At 37.9% G+C, this 20,155-nt stretch overlaps 1 protein-coding gene across 6 annotated transcripts in view; it reads left to right on the forward strand.

The window, feature by feature from the left end:
* Positions 1-20,155, forward strand: part of LOC139737542 (forkhead box protein N3-like) — a 100,732-nt gene that overhangs the window by 56,574 nt on the left and 24,003 nt on the right. For all 6 annotated transcript variants that reach the window (XM_071648215.1, XM_071648216.1, XM_071648214.1 and 3 more), the window contains exons 3-4: positions 5,944-6,095; positions 12,301-12,356. In XM_071648215.1, coding sequence (XP_071504316.1) covers positions 5,944-6,095; positions 12,301-12,356 — 208 coding nt within the window. The remainder of the gene's footprint in view (positions 1-5,943; positions 6,096-12,300; positions 12,357-20,155) is intronic.

A 20,155-nucleotide genomic window follows, 5' to 3' on the forward strand; every position in this document is an offset into this window, starting at 1 on the left:
TTAGCTTGAAGCATGTACATTATTAGCACTTGCACCTGTAGAATGCTGAAGTTTAAGAATCAAAGATGTATTAAGTCATTCAGGGATTCATTCATGCTGTTCACTTCAGTCTTGGAGCACAGTCTTTGAACAGAGTTGAGGATGTCTGTGATATCAAGTATTGATATTATGATTGGAATTAATCAGAATTGGTAGAATATTGAACTAGAGAGTATAGCTTGATGCTGTACATTATCAGTCTGATCTTGATGCTTAATGTTTTTTCTTTGTCATGTGAAGAAATACGCCAATGAGTAGAGTGGCACAGTCTTTAACTCACAAAATGGACAATTATAACTATTCAGTCTTTAAAGGACAAGTCCACCTTCATAGACATGTGGATTCAGTGAATGCAGCAATATTAGTAGAACACATCAGTGAGAGTTTGAGGAAAATATCATTGCTGCATTCATTCAATCCATATGTATCTGAAGGTGGATTATCCTTTAAAGGAAATATTGAATCAATAGCATGCTGTACCAGCTGTAGCAGTATGATAAAATAACCTCTGCCAGCGCTGCATTCGCCACACCTCACTAAAAAAGCAGCAGTCTTGTTGTTGTTGTTGTTTTTGTTGTAGGTATACTCAGAGGGCTTGTACCTTCTGGGAATCACAAAATATGAAACAGGCCTACTGTGCACTGTTCATTTCTCCTATTCTGCAGGGAAAATGGCAGCACATTTTGAGCACATGTAGAGATTGCAAGCTGAACAGCACATATTGCTCTAGACACAGCCGTGTAATATGCCAGTGCTAAAATTCTGTTTGGACACGATCCTTACAAGGAAGTCCTGTACTTCCTCCTTTAGACTCTACTGTCTCATGGAGTGCTAATAGGAGAAACAGTAACTAAGGCCCTGTTAAAACAAAGTATTAGAGGTTGCTACTCTCAGACAAAGAGGAGGAAATACAAGTTTATTGAACTCGCGTTGAGCAGGCTGTTGATTGTGATGCTCAATGCTTGTTTGAAGACCACAAAGTAATACCAAAGAGTCCAGTAGAACATGTAGTCTTCTTTTTGTGTTATTATTTCTGTAAGCCAACAAGCAAATTAGATCTATATGCAGATGAATTTATGTGATATGAGATTCCATTGCATGGAAAAAGAAGCCAGCATTAACATGCCTCCTAAGCCATGGAATTAGGCTAGAAAGAGGAAATATGCTAATAACAGAATGAGGATAACAAGAAGACATTTAATGAAAGGCAGTGAGAGATAATTGTGAGAGAAGGCTTTGTTGGAAGGAAATTGCTGATTACAGACAGCTGTTGCGAGACTGAAGGACAGCAGGCAGGTAAACATATGTAGTTGGGCCACGTTTTCTGAGATCTCAACTGAAACCCTATGCAGAAGAGTATGGACAGGTATAAAAGAGAAAGGTACAGACAGTGTTTGAATGTATAAGTGGAGAAAAGGAAAGAATGTTTCAGTGTCCGGATATCCCTTGATAGCTGGTATCCCATGGGTACTCTTGAGGCATTTGGCTGTACCCTGTCAGTCACCGTTACCATGGTGATGCTTCCATGATCCTCATCCTCTTATTGGACAGTGCCAGTAGTCTCTCCTTGGAACTCAGTTGTGTTACTGGCACAGCTATTCAATCATCACCACAAATCTGAATCATGATCGATGCCAGCAGCCAGACAGTTAACTTTCATACAAATAACATGTAGCAGATTGTAATACAATTGTGCATCTTTCACACTTTAGCATTTGTGGGTAAGTAAAGACTTTAGCATGTATACAGATAGTGGGCATGTATACAATAAGATGAGCCTTGAAAAAATTCTCAGATTGTCTTTGGCAGCATGATATTCTTTGTTTTTTAATGATTATATCTGTGATGACCAATTCTAACATAACTTTGACAAAAATGAGCCAAGCACAGAAGTCTTTTATCAAAAATCACATCATAAATTCAGTTTTAGTTTTTTTCCCCAATTTATTTGTTAAGTCAGTACAGACTCATATTTAACATCACATTTTCATACAATTCTGACTGAAACATTTTTCTGTTTGTCAGTAATATTTGTACAAAATTATCAATATGAGCATAGGGTCTGGTAAGGCAGACAACAGCTATCCTCAGCTGGCTGGGGAAGGAGCTGTTGTTGCCTAGCAACCAAAGCTCCCTGGCAACATGGATGAGGTCAGAGACAAGTTGCCTTGGCCACAAATTAGTTTCTTCTCACTTCTTGTGCTTATCCTTATTTGCTCCTATGTTTTCTTGGATTGACTGGGCCCCTGCAGTGTGAATTTATCTAAAGTTTATTTATTTTGGGACAAAAGCATAGAAGCTTCTTGTCACCTGGTTCCTTCGTTTTTGAATCTCATCTTTCCCTCCTCTCTCCATGCTTTTCTTTCTGGGGACACTTTAGAATAGGGAAAGGAATGAGGAACTAGAGATAGGATGAAGTCCAGGATTGATGGCTGTTTGTCAAGTTTCCTGGTTTCACAGTGTCATCAGTTCCTTCTGATAAGTAGAGAAACTATTCCAAGTCTTTCATCTGTTTGCAGTGTGTAGTACATGCACTTGGAATGATTGATGTTACCAGTTAGCCAGATTGTCACTCTGAGTGTTGTACAGTTAGATCACTAACATCATATCTACCTGTGGTATTCTTGAGGAATTCTTTTGTAACTCCCACTCAAATAGTAACCTGTATAGGAGACCCCTCTCTCCAAAGATCATCAAATTTGAGATGTAGATTGCAATTGACATCAAGCAGCTGAACTATATAAATAATGTTGAACTATTTCTTTTTTGCTTAATGATATGAAAATTATGTTGATTTTCCAGTTTGTCTCACAATTGCCTAAACACCTCTCACACAAGTTTGAGTGGCCTTTGATTCAAATATTTTATTTTGATAATGAAACTCATAATTGACGTAGCTAATAGTTGATACATCTCATAGTTCTCTGGGGGTTGGTTGCTGTGTGTTTCCATGATTCATACTTTAGATGATTTTATTGGAGTGGCTCATCATAATTATTCTACTCTTCATGTATATGAATGGTTATGGACTTGTCCGTGAGAGTCCAGTTCATGTAAGATCACTAATCAAAGTTTTTTTTTCCCCTCCATGTTGGAATCCAATGCAATTTCCTGAGCTTGCACACCATGTGTTATGCTATGCTGAAATCACACTTCATGTGAGGCAGACTCCCCTTGTGAAAACACCCAACACTTTCCAAGGGCGTGCCATTGATTCACAACTTGCACTTCATTTTTCCCTCCAATTTCAAACTCCCATTTTGTGAACAAAAGGGAGGAGGGCTGCATGCCCCAACAAAAGACTCCTAACCAAGGCTAAGTAACCAAGTGTGCCAGCTGGGGCCTCCTAGTCTTGGCAGTACAGACCCAGTGCAGAGAATACATCATGACTGTGACACTTAATACATGACATGTTACAGGCAGCTGTATATGATGCCTTACACTAATCAGTGGTATCTCTGCCTTCTCATTAGCTATGCCAAAAATAAGTCAGGTTTGTTTGAGAATCATAGTGCTTCCCTGCCAAGTTTCAATGAGCTCCTGAAACTGCAGACCATTTTGCTCTAACCAACAAAGAACGCTAGGGAAGACAACAATAGAGCAGTGGCAATGCTTGCAGCACATGTGCTCCTGTACAAGCTGTTGTTTGGTTTAGTTACCATGGAAACTAAGCAAATTACAGAGATGATGCCCTGAAGCAGTTTGAGAGATTGCTTCTCCTGTTTCCTGCTCGACATGTTCCCTCGACTTTTCTCTTTCTTCATGGACCGTACCCTGGCTATCGTAAGGTCTTTGTTGGCTGATTCTATGCCCTTATAAAGTAGGCATGTATGCCGTCTCTGCTGATACCACAGCAGTTTGCAACTTTTTGTCACAAAGTAAAGAGCTTTAAGAAACCAAGATATAGTGTTCATGCCTTATTGTAGAACAGTCACATAGCAGTTAAACTGAATAGACAAATTAAAAATGGCTTTGTATGATTATGTGTACATTATTAATACTCTTTGTAGCTTACTGAACTCTGAACATTTTACACAGTGTGTCCTTAAACAATCATCCTCTCAAAAAATATGATGTATCTTACAAAATATGAAAATGGATATCCAAGTTCAGCAGAACACATTTCCATTTAGAAGACATTAACAGTATGTAAGATATATATCTATTCCATTTACTTAACAATTTAGCATTTTATATTAATGTGAAAATTGTACTGAATGGCTCTTCATTGTGTATAGATGGAGCACTCTGTAGAAGGTGGCATGTTAGAGCAGGTATGGTGGTTATTCTATAGACGCCTTTCATATTCTCCTGTAGAGATCAGCCACAGGAAGATATTAGGATATGATGACCTTTAAGAAATGATAAATACATAAAACATGGTTAAATTGGTAACTTGGGATCTTTATATCCTGAGTGTGCTCTGGTGGTATCCCAGTGTTTTACTGAGCATGACACATCACAGTCACTATGGCAGTGTTGGTTGGGTGATTGGAAAGGTGTGATTTTATGATAACTAGTAAGTATGTAGCAGGAGTGAGTGAGAGAGAGGGAGAGGGAGAATGGTAGAAGTGGGAATGAGAGGGGAGAAGCTGGGTTCTCTTGGCCCAGATAGTAGGTGTGAATCAGCAGCCTGTGAGCAGGGGGTAATGACAAACATAGGGTGGGAGGTAAGGAAGGATGGGTGTGAAAATCAATATAACTATACATACCATCAGTTGTGATTGGGTGGCGTGAAAAGTGGGAAGGGAAGGGGTAGACAAAGATACTGCCTTATGAAACAGCCTTGTGTATACCCACTTGATATGAAAGAAATGATTTCTGTATGAAGGCAAGTGGTTTCTTGATCCTCATTAGCTATTGTGATCCTCGAATGAATGAGACAAGACGTTAGATTTTGATTTAAGAATGCCTATTTTTATATCCTGTAGGCTATACAAAAGTGTTCCTTCTTTGCAAAATTTTAAGATATATTGTCTGTCTGCAAAGAGGTGAATGGAACTTCTTCATCCTCAGCTATTTGGCTTTGAGACTGGGTATATCCGCTTAGTAGCTCATTTTACATTGTAACAAGAACCTGCTTAGCAATATTCAATATCTTGTATAGAATTGGTTGTAATGAATTGTTCAGATTTCAGGCATTCCATAAATATCATTAGAGTTTTTGTCACCTGACTTGCCGAGGAGTGGTGTGTGGGATGTTCCCTGCTGTGCACAGCTCCTTGCCTCTGCATCAGAGAGAAAATTCCAACGCATCATGAATCATAGCTGAGATATGCTGACAAAAATGGCTGGTTGGTGGATATCGGTTAATCATTGATTTGGCGTCATTATACAGAGATTTTATTCATCATTATGTGATGATAGAGGCGTTGCTAAGGTTGATGAAACAGTCCGTTAAAGGGATATTCACAAGCATACATTTTCCACCCACAAAGAAGTGACAATATTGTTCTCACGTAAGTAGAATTCATGGATTGATATCTCAAACATCAAATATAGACTCTGACAATGTAAGACAATATCCAAGATTATGTAGTGAAATATTCCAAATACATTTCTGAATATTGTACATTTAAGTAATTTATTTGATGGATGAGTTTCAGTGTTAGATTTTACTACTTTATGGAAATAGTATACTGCATTTGCCTGTCACCCAAAGTATGAATGTTGAACAAGTAGTGTGAAATCATATATTGTAGAAGATTCTGTAAATGTAGGAATGTGATGAAGAGAATTACATGTAATGACAGTATAGCAGAGTGTCCATGAATATAGAAATGAAGTGTTAGTAATATTCATTCATTGCTGTTCACTGACCTGTATCATATTGTAATTTGGTGCGTGGTTTCTAAAGTGTTAACTGATTTTGAAGACTGATGAAATGATTTTGTTGTGCTCCAGTCTCTAGGAAAAGGCTCTCTGTGGTGTGTGGATCCTGACTACAGGCCAAATCTCCTCCAAGCATTGAAGAAGACGCCCTACCATCCGTACCACCACGTCCTGCCATACTCCCCTTATGGCTTCTCTGGGGGACCACTGTCAAACATCTCAAGGTATGTTGTGGACAGGCTCAATTTACAGTCACTTGCCCCATTAGCAATCTTAAGGGCATTCACCCAGTCTGCCTTTAACCCACTGAAAATGAGCTCATTTTGCTAGACCACACATTTCCCATAGACATCTGTCTTGATTATTGGGGGGGGGGGGGATAGTCTTCAATGGGCTAAGGAAGAGAATCACATTATAGAGAAAGTGCTAGTGGTAGATTGATAAGACTAGAACACAAGGAACTCTGTTATATGTCAAGACAAAGAAAAAAAAAAGATGGCAGCTTTCAGGAAGGTTTCATACAACCTAAGGTAGAAATGCTTGCTCCAGATCAAATGTTGTCAATGTTTCATGGACTTGCCAAAGTTTGGGTCTCCCATTGAATTAATGTAACCAGTGGCCAGTAGAGACAGGTTGTCACCTGCTTTAGGGAACTGATGACAGTCTATTCCGCATTGTGATCAAACTTCAAACAAAACCAAATTCTTTCAGATTATCAACCCAGAGACCAAGTTATTGAAATGACACTCTTGACCTGTATCAACTACTCATATGCCAAAAAGCACACACTCAACCCACTAAGGCAAACTTTACTTTAGCGCTACCTGGAACAGAAAAGAAGCCCAGAATACAAGAACCTAATGTTGAATACACTAGTTAGTTATACTTGATAAATGCAGGTCCTTTAAGGAAACGAGGCCAGTGTTTACTTTGTCCTTCACAGAAGTCATGACACAAAAAAGGTCAATCTCTTGACCTTGAGCTACTCATTGTTTTTTTCTTTTTTACCTGTAAGTTAGAGCAAAAGAAAAGAAAAGAAAAGAAAAAAAGAAAATATCGAATTAATACAAAATGAATTTCTTGTGCAGGAGCATGTATGATTTTTTTTTTTTTTTTGGGGGGGGGGGGGGGGTTGGGAGCCAAGACGCTTTTAACATTCTGGACTTAGAACTCAAAAGTTACTAGGTAATTTAAGTTTCAGTTTCATTTTCATTTTTTACCAAAACAGGAAGAATGTAGGCCTATATAAACATTGACAACAGTTTGCAGTCACAAACATATCAGATAAACACCCCCCCCCCCCCACACACACACACACATGCAACAGAAAGAATATGGCATTTTTATTTCTTAGACAGAGGTGTGTAGGTACATATGCTATGGTAGGTGTCAGCCAGAAAGGAAATGTTTAATGACCCTTATTTATGGCTGACCTATAGAATATTAATTCAACTACAAAAATTTCTTGAGTTTAAGTGCACATAGAAAATAACAAGAGGATTTGTCAAGAACAAATCAAAACACTCAATGGCAAACAGACAGTATAGATGTCTCACAACTTAAGCGATGAAGGTTTAATACTACTAATAACAATGAAGTGTATCTCTTGACACAAGAACAAAACCGTCCATCATGATTTGCCAGTAAACCCGATAAGCAGGATAATTGGTGCAAGGGGTAAGGTATCCAAGTGCTTTTCAGTGTTTTGAATTCAAGTTCACTTTGAGTAAAATATGCTGCAGTCAATACCAATTGATTTGTGACAGAATTACCAATATGATGAAGTCAGCAGACTCCTATATTCTTCACTGAAATTTTCTTCTAAGTTGCCCTCTTGTTTAGAGGCTGTCCATAAAAGCACAAGAAGGACATTGACCTAGTTGGTAATGAGTCATTAAGGTCATCCATTGGTCAATATTGACTATAGTCTGGTCATGTCTTCTGTATCCCTGGTCACTCATTAAAGGACAAGTTCACCTTCATTAACATAAGGATTGAGAAAATGTAGCAATATTAGCAGAACACATCATTGAAAGTTTGAGGAAAATCGGACAATCCGTTCAAAAGTTATGAATTTTTGAAGTTTTTGTGAAGTAACCTCTGGATGAGAAGACTACTGCAGTGCATGATGTCACATGCGTACAACAATATAAGGAAGATATAAAGAGAATTTCACAAAATTTTATCTTTTGAAAAAAGTACATATTCCCTTGACTCGTTACCGACATATGTCATGGGTAATATCATTCCCCCTACCTTTAGCAAGAGGCAAGTCAAATGCTCTTTTATTATGCGAAAAAAATGAAAATATGTTGAATTTTCTTTACATTTTCTTTATACTGTTGTACTCATATGACATCACAAGCTGTAGTAGTCTCCTCATTCAGCAGTTCCAACACAAAAATTTAAAAGATTCATAACTTTTGCATCGATTGTCCACTTTTCCTCAAACTTTCACTGATGTGTTCTACTAATATTGCTGCATTTTCTCAATCCTTATGTTTATGAAGGTGAACTTGTCCTTTAAACAAAGATATCTCACTGTAACAAATGTGACCCATCACATCAAAAGGAGCCAGAAGTCAGAAACAGCTGAGAAAAAAAAAAAATCGCATCTAAAATCAGACTGTCAAAATTTGTCAAAATTGATGATTTTCATATTGTGTCTATTATCCTCGGCTTCTTTATCATCAGTCAAAATTTCATGACGAAATGATTAAAAGATCTTGCCGCAATGACATTGTCAAAAGTAGTGTATGCTGGTGAATCAGGGAAAAGCCATTTCAGAGGAAAGAAGATAATGGTTTCATGAAGCAATCGGGCAGTGTTGACACATTTGGGGTATTTCAATGTTTTTTGATGGTCATCACAGTTGAAAATGATGATAGTCATGTCACTTTGGTGGTATGATGGTATTTTTATACCCCCACCAAACGAAGTTTGAAGGGGGTATATAGGAATCAGCGGGCGGTCGGGCGGTCGGTCGGGCGGTCGGGCGGTCGGTCGGGCGGTCGTTCGGGCGGTCGGTCGGGCGGTCGGTCCGTTGCAAATCTTGCGTTGCGAACTACTTCCTCAGTTTTCAACCGATTCCCATAAAACTTGGCACAGATGTGTGCCTTGGGTTGTAGATGTGCAAGACGTATTTTTTGACAGTACCCAAAAGTACGTTGCCATGGTAACGGCATATTATGGGCAAAAATGGGTACAAATCTTGCGTCACGAACTCCTCCCACAGTTTTTGATCAATTTTTATGAAATTAGGTACAGATGTTCATCTGAATATGTTAATGTGCAAGACACATATTTCCGCAGTGGCAAAAAGTGCGTTGCCATGGTAACGGCATGTTATTGGTAAAATATAGGGCAAAATGCTTCATGGCAAAACTGCTTCATCAGTGTTCTTCCAATTCTCATGGAATTCATATTGAATGTTTGTCTTAGGATATAGGTCAGCATGACACATTTCTTGACAGTGACAAAAAGTATGTTGCCATGGTAACAGCTCACATATTATGAGCCAAAATGATGGAAAATTTTGTGTTGCAAACTACTTCCTCAGTTTTTGCCCAATTTCCATGAAACTTGGTACAGATGTGTGCCTTTGGTTGTAGATGTGCAAGACGCATTTTTCGACAGTACCCGAAAGTACGTTGCCATGGTAACGGCATATTAATGGCAGAAGATCAAGGAAAGATCTTGCGGATTTAACTACTTCCTCAGTTTTTTTACCAAAGCTTATGAAATGTTGTTTTGACCAAAGCTTATGAAATGTTGTTTGGCGGGGGTATAACCAGTCGCTGTAGCGACATTTCTAGTCTTTGTATTGTTTCAGTCCCTATTAATTTCCTTATGGCTTTTGCTCTTTTGATGTCTCTTTGAATCTCAGTTTCTATATTTTTGTTCCAATCTTTTTCCCTCGGTATCTCACTACACCTCACAGATATTCATGTTTACTCTTACTACCCTCTCTCTCTTACTCTCTCTCTCTTCCTCTCTCTCTCTTTCTCTCTCTCTATCTCTATTTCTTTATCTTTTATGTCATCTTATTCCACTGTTCTATCTCTCAAACATAGATTTATTCATTGATGTGATAAACGTAAGCACAAACCTAACAGCAATAAATGGTCAATTATGTTTGCTAGTCATGAAGCTAAAGGAAACTGTAAAAAACATAATGATGGCTCACGTGAATGAAAACAAGCTTGTTAAACTGTGAGCACCACAATATATATGATGTTGCAAGATTACAGGAAATGGATACAGTATGTATGCATTGACTGAATGAATTTCATGATAAAGATGGGAAGATTAAGAATAGCAAGTGTAAGTTTGATCAACCCACATGTTGTTTGAATACTGTTCCACTGACCACATTTTATTTCTATCGTAAATGTGAACGTTTTGATGTTCTCAAGTGCCTCGTAATGTCATGACATTCATGCAATTGAAGTTAGTTGAAATCTGAATCTCATTGAACCAAGCAGTGCTAACTAAATAAAGAAATGATGGTTATGAAGAAAAATGATAGGTGCAAAAACATTTTGGGGAAGGCATGGAGAGTTTCTGCCAATCTAAGCCAGCTGCCACACCTTCACTCCAACAGATGAGGCCTGATACATGCATTTATTATGTTGGTGGTGCTCCACGAGCAGAGCAGGGTGTCGGGAGTTGGAAATAGATTAGATTTATATTCATGGAGATAAATGTTACATTTTACTGGATATTCGTCTGTCTATTGATAAATGGGTGTGCAGGGCACCATAATGCTTTCTTCTTTTTTCTTTTTTTTTCTTTCTTTCTTTCTTTTTTTTTGAGGGGGGGGGGGGGGGACATCATTGAAATGGGCACTTGTGGTGAGTCATGGAAGACCGCCCGTTCTTAACCCGTCAGTTATTGATGAAGTAGGGTTTGACAGTGCTCAGACATAGCAAGAGGTATTGCGGGATAAAAGGAAATTGTTTCTTACAGTTTGTGTGAGGCAAGAGTCCAGCAATCTGCCAAGGTGAGGTGTAAGCAGTGTCTGCCCTTCAGCAGAGAAGGAGATTTTCAGCAAGGAACTCTCAAGTCAACTGTCAGCCAAGATCACCTGACTCTGATTAATATATTCCCAAGGAGCCGTTTCCAAAATCCCCCAAAGTCAAATTATTTGATCAGATTTCAGAAGCACACATGGGAGCAGAAAGTGGTGAGGTTAGCTTCCCCAGTGGCAAGCCAGCCCTGGATCAGGTTGAGCCTCTGACCCAAAAGGTTTTACCCCTCCTTCTGGAGCAAGAATGAGAAATGAGAAGAATTGTTGCTAGATGAGATTATCTTCCCTTGGAGGCTGGATTTAGTGATCCACTTCACAAACTTAATTCAGAAATATGCCCTGATGTGAGTGACATGACATGGCCTGCATTGAGAGCTATGGCTGAGATAAAGAGGGCTGGAGACAAAGAGATATAATTGCATAGGAATGGGAAATGATTCTCCCTGTCAGCTGGCATACTATTTGTATGGTTACATTTCTTCTCTTTTTCTGTAGATGATGTTGCAGGAATAACAACAATTTGCTTCTAATCACAATGGAAATACTAGTATGATATATTTTGATTTAATTTGAGAGATATTATTATTCTTTGTCTTTAGTCAGATGTGTGCCCTGAAAGAATTCATCCTCATTCTATTGCTGATAATCCTTTGTTGTTGTTTTTTTCTCCATATCATGTGTGATGGCAAAGGCATAGCTTTTGTGATGCAGTACTGTTTTCATTCAGTAGTCAGATGATAGTGCTGTATTTATTTGTCATGGGTTGCTTTGAATATTTATCCAAATGTGAAGGAATGAAAATAATTTGACAGCCCCACCCTCACTGTGCTCCTCTTTGATATCAGCCTCCTAGCAGGAAGAATATTCTCATCCACTATGCTGGGATGCAAGGCTCTCACAAATTGAGAGCGAGGAAAAGTCTGCCACACCCTCTACAAACTTGACATAAATGTCACAGATTTGGGATGGCCATATCATGGCTTGACCTATACATAATGCTTCATTTTGGAACCAAGACAAAGTTATTTCAAAATGAAGGAGAAAAAAAAACCATGCTGAAATGCAGAAATCACTCCAGGCATCACTTGGATGATGTCTGAAATGGAGTTTGATAGAGTTGCCTAACAACTTTCACCCACATGTCCCTATTATAAAAAAAAAAAAAAAAAAAAAAAAAATCATTGTTAAATTGTCTGAGTGGAATTTGTTTTTCAAATAGTTTGTTTCTTTCTTTGTTCATTTTTGGGGACTTGTCCACTGTAAACAATTCATTACTGGGATTTTCAAATTTATCTAAATTGGTCCAGCCTTCCCACTGTGTGGTCACCCTTTGCTACCAGATCCTTGAGGTTTGACGTTTTCCATCTCTTTTTTTCTTGTGCACTTCATTTTCTCCATAGCAACTCAAACAGACTGTCCACTGTTCTCTCGGCATATAATGGAGTCCCAATACCAGGTAAGGCACAAGCTCTCTTTTCATATCACTGTGAAATGTGAGTGGAATGTAAGTTTTGTCTCGTACCCCATTTATAATGCAGCTTGGTCCAGGAGCGCTCCTGAAGCACTTCGACTTGTGCCCCCCTGTTCTAGTCATGCAGACAATCGTTGCTCGCCGAAACCGCATACGAAGTGACTGAGAGGTACATTACTATCATGGTGACCTTCGGATGTGTAAGAACTTTGAACATGTAAACTGCACGCACAGCCCACGCCACATACCACTTCCATAGCGTTCTAAATGTTGGTGACCATTTTTACTGAGTGTAGGGTGCTTCAGGAGCCATTCCTGAGCCTAGGCTGGAGAGGGGCATAACTTTCGAGCATTCCAGGTCCTGATTGTCTACTCATACAGATCTAAGAGGGGTTCAGGAGCACTCCTGGAACTCTCTTAATGCCCTGTATAAATGGAATACAACAAAGCTGATGTGAGAGACATTGCACAACTTGTATCAGATTCGCAGCCAGTTTGGTGCAAGCTGCATACTCCATATATCTTTAGATACCGTACGAGCTGAAATTTTCGCGTACAGATATTTTCGCGAATTGCTATTTGGAGGACATTTTCGCGTGTTGTTAATTTCGCGGTTGCGAGGGTCTAACTGAACTTAGTTATTTTTGCATGTTGTTATTTTCGCGATTCAAAGGTGATTCATGAAATTCGCAAAAATAAAACCACCACGAAAATTTCAGCTCGCACAGTAATGGATAGCTTCATAAGTATAATATTTGATTATCCTACCCAATGAACATTGTGCTCTTTAGTATAGCTACATAATTGTATACCGAGAATATCACACTCTGCTTTCGGCAAGCAAAACTGGGTCATGGCATTAGCTATCCTTATGAAAGTCATCTTCTGGGAGACTTTTCACATACAGTCTTGTCATTCTTGAATGTTGAAATCAAATTCAGTAATTTATTGAGAATTCTGTCAGTGGGCTGATGATGAGAGATATTACTTCTTTGTAAGAGAATGTGATGTGTTGTTGTTCGTGGTTGAGTGGATCAATATCTCTTGTTTGCTATGGGTGCAAACAAATCATAGTACATGCTTATCAGATTACAACTTCTATATACACTCTTGTCTACTTCATTGTTTGACAAGTCAATCTTGTTCATAGTTCATCTTATGTGAGAGACCACATAAAGTTGCATTCATGAGTCAATTATGTGATAGGCAGAAATATGTGTTTTGGGTGTACAACATTGATTTCCAGTTTGGGATTTCCATTGAGGAGCAATCGTTCTGCTGTCCAATCTGACATTTGGAATCATGCTATTGCTGTTATGTCTGAAAGTGGTGTTTGTAAACATTTTTTGTCGACTCCTGTTGTGTTTATTTATCTCATTATTTCAATAATAAGGTGCTTGAAATATACATGAATACCTTACAAAAAATTTCCCACCAGTTAGCAGTTGCTGTGTTACTTAGCATTGCTCACAAAAGTAATGTACTTCATGAGTGTGCCATGTTTCACAATAAACTGATAACTTTATTGTGGTTGACACAGAGTTTAAAATCATTTTCTGCACACACAGTAGAGTAAGTCAGCTTACTTCAATTTGTCTTCAACTTCAATGCCCCTTATCTTTAGTGATACATTGTAATTACCGGAAGCGTGGGGGAGGGGGGTGTGGGGAAGGTTACTCTTTTCAACTAGTTAGGAACATCTAATCTAGAAGCACAAAGTTTAATAGCGCAAGCGTAAATAGTTTGATTGTTATGGGTATAGCATAGAATGAAATGCTGATTTTGAGATAGCAGGTTGCTCTAAAATTATGTTTGGATCATGCAGCCAATATTTGACAATGTGATCTTGGACCTTCCGACTGGATATTTGCCCAAGACAAAGCACATTTGGTGTTCTCTGGTTGGTAGAGATAGGTTCGTCCTCATAAAGTAAATCTCATTCACATTTTAAACATGATGGCTGCATTGATACTGTATTTATGTGTGGGAGAGAATAACTGATATGTCAACATATTAAATCCTTTGACAGATATAAGAAAAATTTTTGCTTTGATTAAAGCAGATCTTTCTGTCTTAATACCCCCGCCCACACAAAGTGTGTAAGGGATATACACGTATATGTGTAGGAATCACTGTGTGGTCAAGTGGTCTGGTGATTGGTTGGTAATTCTGTCACGCCATTGCAAAGTTTTTTTTTTTCCAACTACTTATTCTTTTTTTTTATGCATGTCCATACTAATATGTGGTGTGGAAGACACTTTTTAGTCAGTGTCAAGAAATGCTTGCCATGGTAATGACATTTTTTGTTTAGATAAAACCATGTCATATCGTAGAATGTGCTTCCTTCATAAAATTTTCAGTGTTTTGCTTGAGATTTGATACCTGCGACCACTATAGAATGTAAGATGTGCAATTAACATCTTTCATTCATGTCAAACAGTGTGCTGGAATGGAGATTGACTGAACATCATTGTTTAAACAAAAGTCATGCAAATATATAGTATATACTCCCTAAATTTTTGAGCATTTGTCTGGAAATTTGGCACATGTGACCAATATAATGTGTAGATTTGCAAGACTTACCTTTCATTAGTAATGTGAACCAGTGCCATGGTTGCAAACCAATAAAAGCATACAATTATATAGGGAATTAAGCCAACTCAGTTTTTCAGCATTTGACTTGAAATTTGACACGTCGTGACAGAGCTCTGTACTATGAAGATGTGCGAGATGCATCTTTCGTCAGTGTCAAACAATTTGTTGCCATTGTGACAGCATTTTAAGATATTAACATGTAGGCCTACACATAAAATCTTATGGATTAAACAACTTTTTGAGTTTTTTTCATGTGCTTGACTTGAAAGTCAGCAAATGTGACTCTGATAAGATAAGATGGACACGTGCAATCCTTTTTTTTGGGGGGGGGGGGGGGGGTGTCAATGTAGGATGTATTATATCTGCGTGATATTGTTTCACACCGTTTTCATGTCATAAGGTGATTCACAAGTGTAAGTTGTTCTTCACTATAGAAAACATTGTTAGAATATCACATGCATTTATACTTGCATTATCTCATTCAATGCAGTAACCATGCCTCTCTAATTTCGTAGTTTAGGTATTTTTTGATTGAAAAAACAAAATGGAGCCACCACAGAACTACTGTATGGAATAGGATGTGGTACAGGAAGATACACACATACTACCACCTGTTTGTGAATTCAGGCTCCTTTAACAAAATTTCATCAAGGCCAGATGTATTTATGGGCATTCCAGATATTACGTGAATGGAAGGAGCAGTTCTTCACTGGTGTAGGCACAAAAGAGCATTGTATGAATTGACTGAGGTGTGTGTGTTTAAATTGTCCTTCACTCTTCTTATGTATGAAGGAAAGTATAGCAAGGTTTGTTTTCTCAATATGGTTATTATCTAACCTTTCCTGATGCTTGCTTTGGCACTTTGAAATGAAAACTGTCTTCATGTTTCAAGTACCGGTACTGTAAAGTAAAGCACCATAGTGAATCTGGAACAGGACTTCATATCTTAGAGTTTAAAAAAAAAAAAAAAAAAGGGTCCTTGCATTGCTGGGAGACAGTAGAGAAGACTCACACAGTCACAGATTAAAGGGAGATTTATCCCAGAGATATATTTAGATCAACTGACTGCAGTAATTTAGTAGAACACATGAGTGAAGTTTGAGGAAAATCAGACAGTCAGTTCGAAAAGTTTTCATGCAGCCATCACATGTCAAGAAGACCACAACATTTAAAGATGTCACAGTAGGACAACAATAGACACTCTATAAAAGAGAATTCAACAATTTTTTTTTTAAGTTCACGTTCCATTGGCTTGTGACTGAAATATTATCTTAAAGATTAGCCCCCCTGCCTTCAGAAAGAGGTAGGCCTTGGTCAAGTGTTTTTTTAATTATACTAGGAATATGAAAATATGTTGTTTCTTTATATTTTCTTTAAATCTTTGTTCTATTAAATGCATTGACCAGTTTTCCCCAAGTTTCTGTGATTTGTTTTACTCATACTTTTACATGTACCAAATCCACATAACATTCGAGGTGAATCACCCTTCAACCCACATATCAGTGCCATGTGACCATTATGACAAAACATATTTCATTTGTGGGTTTTTGATACCAGATGTCCTCTGTTTATTATCCCTTTGCTAACAGTGTGTTATGATTATAACTTTGTAATATTTCAGCAAGTCTACTGTCATAGGTTTGTTTAGTAATCTGTATGCTTATATTTCTGACATTATATATCATTTTATTATGTGTTTGATCAGCAAGATGGCTCTAGCCTTCTCCTGGGCCTTCCCCTTAGCTGTCCCAGCTTTTTATATCAGATAAGAACCCAGTGCTTTGAGATGGAGAAAAGGTCTCTAACCTGTAGCCCAGTGCTGGTACATGTATTAACAGTCCAAGTTTAACAGACACCAGAGTTGCAATGCTGTGGTCAGGCAAGGTAAGCAAAAAAGAGAATATTGTTCCCTGAAGCACTGGTTGCCATGACAACATTCAAACAAACAGAACTTTTTAATCATTTCTTGCTCCCTACCCTAATCCTTTGCCAAGCCTTGAGCTAGTGACCTGGGTCTGGGAGGAGACCTCTTCCCTCTGGAACCTCTTTCATCTAGCTTCCATTTCCCTCTTCATTCTCTGGTTTGATGTAGAAATCTTATGAGAGAGAGAAACTCTATTCCATGCACCTTAATAAGGATCTAATCAATTTTGTGTCCTGGGAAACAGACTTATCAGATATACTAGGCCTACATATTCTTGGATTTCCCTAGTGATCTGAATTAATAGGAAAGGATTAATTCATACATTGATGTTCTTCCCAGTATCTGACATATACTTGTACATTGCATTTCCTTCTCATTCTCCTTCCTTTTCTTCTTCTTCTTCTTCTTTTCTCTTCTCTTTTTCCTCAAAGCGTAAATTTCTTCTTATTCCCAAGTTAAACATTTTCAATATCGAGTAAATTTGTTTAAGTTGGTTCATGTATTTGTGTTAGTATATCAAAGGGCAGTGTTTATTTTATGGCATTATTATATTGTGCTTCATAACTGCTTTATGTTCTCAGATAAATTTTTATGAATGCAAACTGTAGTTGTAGTAGTTTATTTACATCCAAATTATTCGTAGATAGCATCGTCATCAAGAATTCTCAACTTCTCGACAATAGACAGCTTAGCTTGTGCATTGAAACAGATGAAAGGGTTTGTAATTATGGAGTTTCATTCAGCAGCAAATTCATAGTCAGAGGTAAAAAGTATACTTCTTTATTTTCTTGTTGCTGATAACACCTGTAAAGAATTAACACCTGCTATATAATTTGATGACCAACAAAGTTTGTTTTCCACAAATAGCAGGGTTAAGTGGTCACTCATGGAATCATTTCAACAAATTACATGGGAAGCTATAAAATCTCAGACATTTTGCTTTGCTTTGTTTATTTTACCGACTTGTAATGTAGAGAGATAGGTATGGGAACAGTGATAATCTGAATTAAAACTCTTGCAAATGCTATTAAATTTTGCACATAGTAGAATTCTACCCTAGCTTCTTCAATCTTGTGGAAGGTCAGTGATAACTGGAAATCTCTTGAGACTTGGTTTTGTCCACCTGGAATATGTGTGATGGGCTTACAAATAAACATGGTAGTAGAATATTAGTTTCTTAATATTTACTCAGATCTTCCCGTCATGCACTGTAAGCTATGATTGATTTAAATCAGATGCATACAGTATTTAGCTGTCTTTTTGTCATCTTCCTTTATCGCTGTCAATCTGATGCATTATGTACACATGGCTTCACTGTAGATATTGATGCAATCCAATTTTTCTGGACAAACACTTGTTCAGCTGAAGAATGATATAGTTTGAAGCACACAAGACATAAGCACATACAGTCAAAGATGGAAAGAGAACTTGTTAGAAAAAAAAATCATATTATAAACATTTAGGAAAACGTTCAGTTTGTGTGTGCAAAGATTGAACACAAGAAAAGTGGGAAGTTTCCATAATGCCAGTCTTCAGGGCTGAATTATGCTCTCTCCAGATTGTGTGCACAAACTAACTCCAATTATCACAATGTACACAAGCATTTTCTACCCCAAAACACTTCATTCCAATAATGAAGCTCTTTTTGCCACTTGGAAGCAAGCCTGAGGGCACGCTTTGCTGTATATAGGCTTAGTGTTTTCCACGCATCTCCTCCAGATTTGAGTTTGTGCCATATGAAAGTGAGTGATTAGAGATGACGGGTAAGCAAAGAAAAGAGCAGAGAACTGGGAAGGAAGTGTTGGATGCAGGGAAGTCTGAGAGAGAGTGTGTGTGTGTGTGTGATAGTTGGTAGAGATGGACAGAACAGAGCAGAGGGAGAGAAGAGAGTGTGGGAAAAAAAGGTGAGAATCCATCATGGGGAAATTACTCCAAGTTACTCCATGCCACTCCACCAAATTGCCTGTCAATCTTCTCTATTCTGTCATCATTATCATGTCCAGTGTAGTGTTAAACCTTGTCTGGTGGAAACAGGGCATAGCAGGATAAATATATTTAATACCACAGAAAAAGAAATTAATTGGATATCCAGTTATAGCATCAGGGACAGGGAAAGGGTGTAGAGATATATGAAGAAACACAATTGGTTGGTTGTAGGATGACTGGTATGTAGGAATGGTACAAAGTTATTTAGGTCACTTTTAAGCAAATTATAAAATATTAAGTTTTGACATCTTATATGAGTGCTTACACTAAATGTCTCTACATAATATCAGTTAGTGGGATGGAGGTGGCTGATGATATGTTGAAATGTTAAATATAACACAGATTTGAAAAAAAAGAGATGGAGAAGGAAAGCTATGGGGGGGGGGGCAGGTTCTGTGCCATTAATCACTGAAGACAGCTTAGTTCAACTGACATGGTCAGTGAAGTCATTGTAGAGTCCAGTCTACTTTGTTTTATGTTGGATCTTGACCTCTGCTTGTTTTCAGTGTCTGATGCTAATGCTCTATAAACATCATTCCTTGGTGATATAGAGTGTAGTTTGGAAGCCTTGCCTACCTTTTTGACCTTGTTTAGTTAAAACTGGCTGGTGGTCAGTGGTCTGGTACAGATGGTCAGCTGCTGACTACTTTTGACTGGATGAAGTAAAAAGTCTCTCCTACTGATGTCACAAAGAGCCTTTATTGTTACCCTGTAGGTAAGGATGTTTACAATGATTGGATACTTAGTACCCTCTACCTTAGCAGAGCCATGTTATCTTCTTTGTGAACAGGGAACAGCCGGATTTATGATGAGATATTTTGAAATTGGCACAAGACATATCACTATGAACTCGATGAGGATGAGGATAAATTGTATTAAAACTAAGTACTGAAGTATAAATTATGTGTAGTAATAATGATATGTAATGATAAGTAAAGTATAGGCTTAATTTATGATTTAAGTCAAAATACAATTATAAACAGAAATATCTGTAAATTCTCTATACCAACGATGATTATATTAGTGGGACAAAATGAGCACATGCCTTATTAATCTACTTGATAGACACATGATAGAATGTGGACCTTTAGGTCAGTACATTCTGGGTGAGAACTCCAGGTCCAAGGCATTTTAACTTTGTTTTATTTCAATAAATATTGTATGATTTTGTAGCATTTTACACAGCTCCCAAATCTTATGTCTTGGCCTTGCTACCCAGCTCATAAGGTCAGTTGAAGAAAGCCATTCTTGCTGTGGGTCTTGGCAAAATTGTAGAGCT

This window comes from Diadema antillarum, unplaced genomic scaffold, assembly GCF_040938485.1.
Source record: "Diadema antillarum isolate AM-2024a unplaced genomic scaffold, OU_Dant_1.0 seq00000696_RagTag, whole genome shotgun sequence".
NCBI classification, from domain to species: Eukaryota; Metazoa; Echinodermata; class Echinoidea; order Diadematoida; family Diadematidae; genus Diadema; species Diadema antillarum.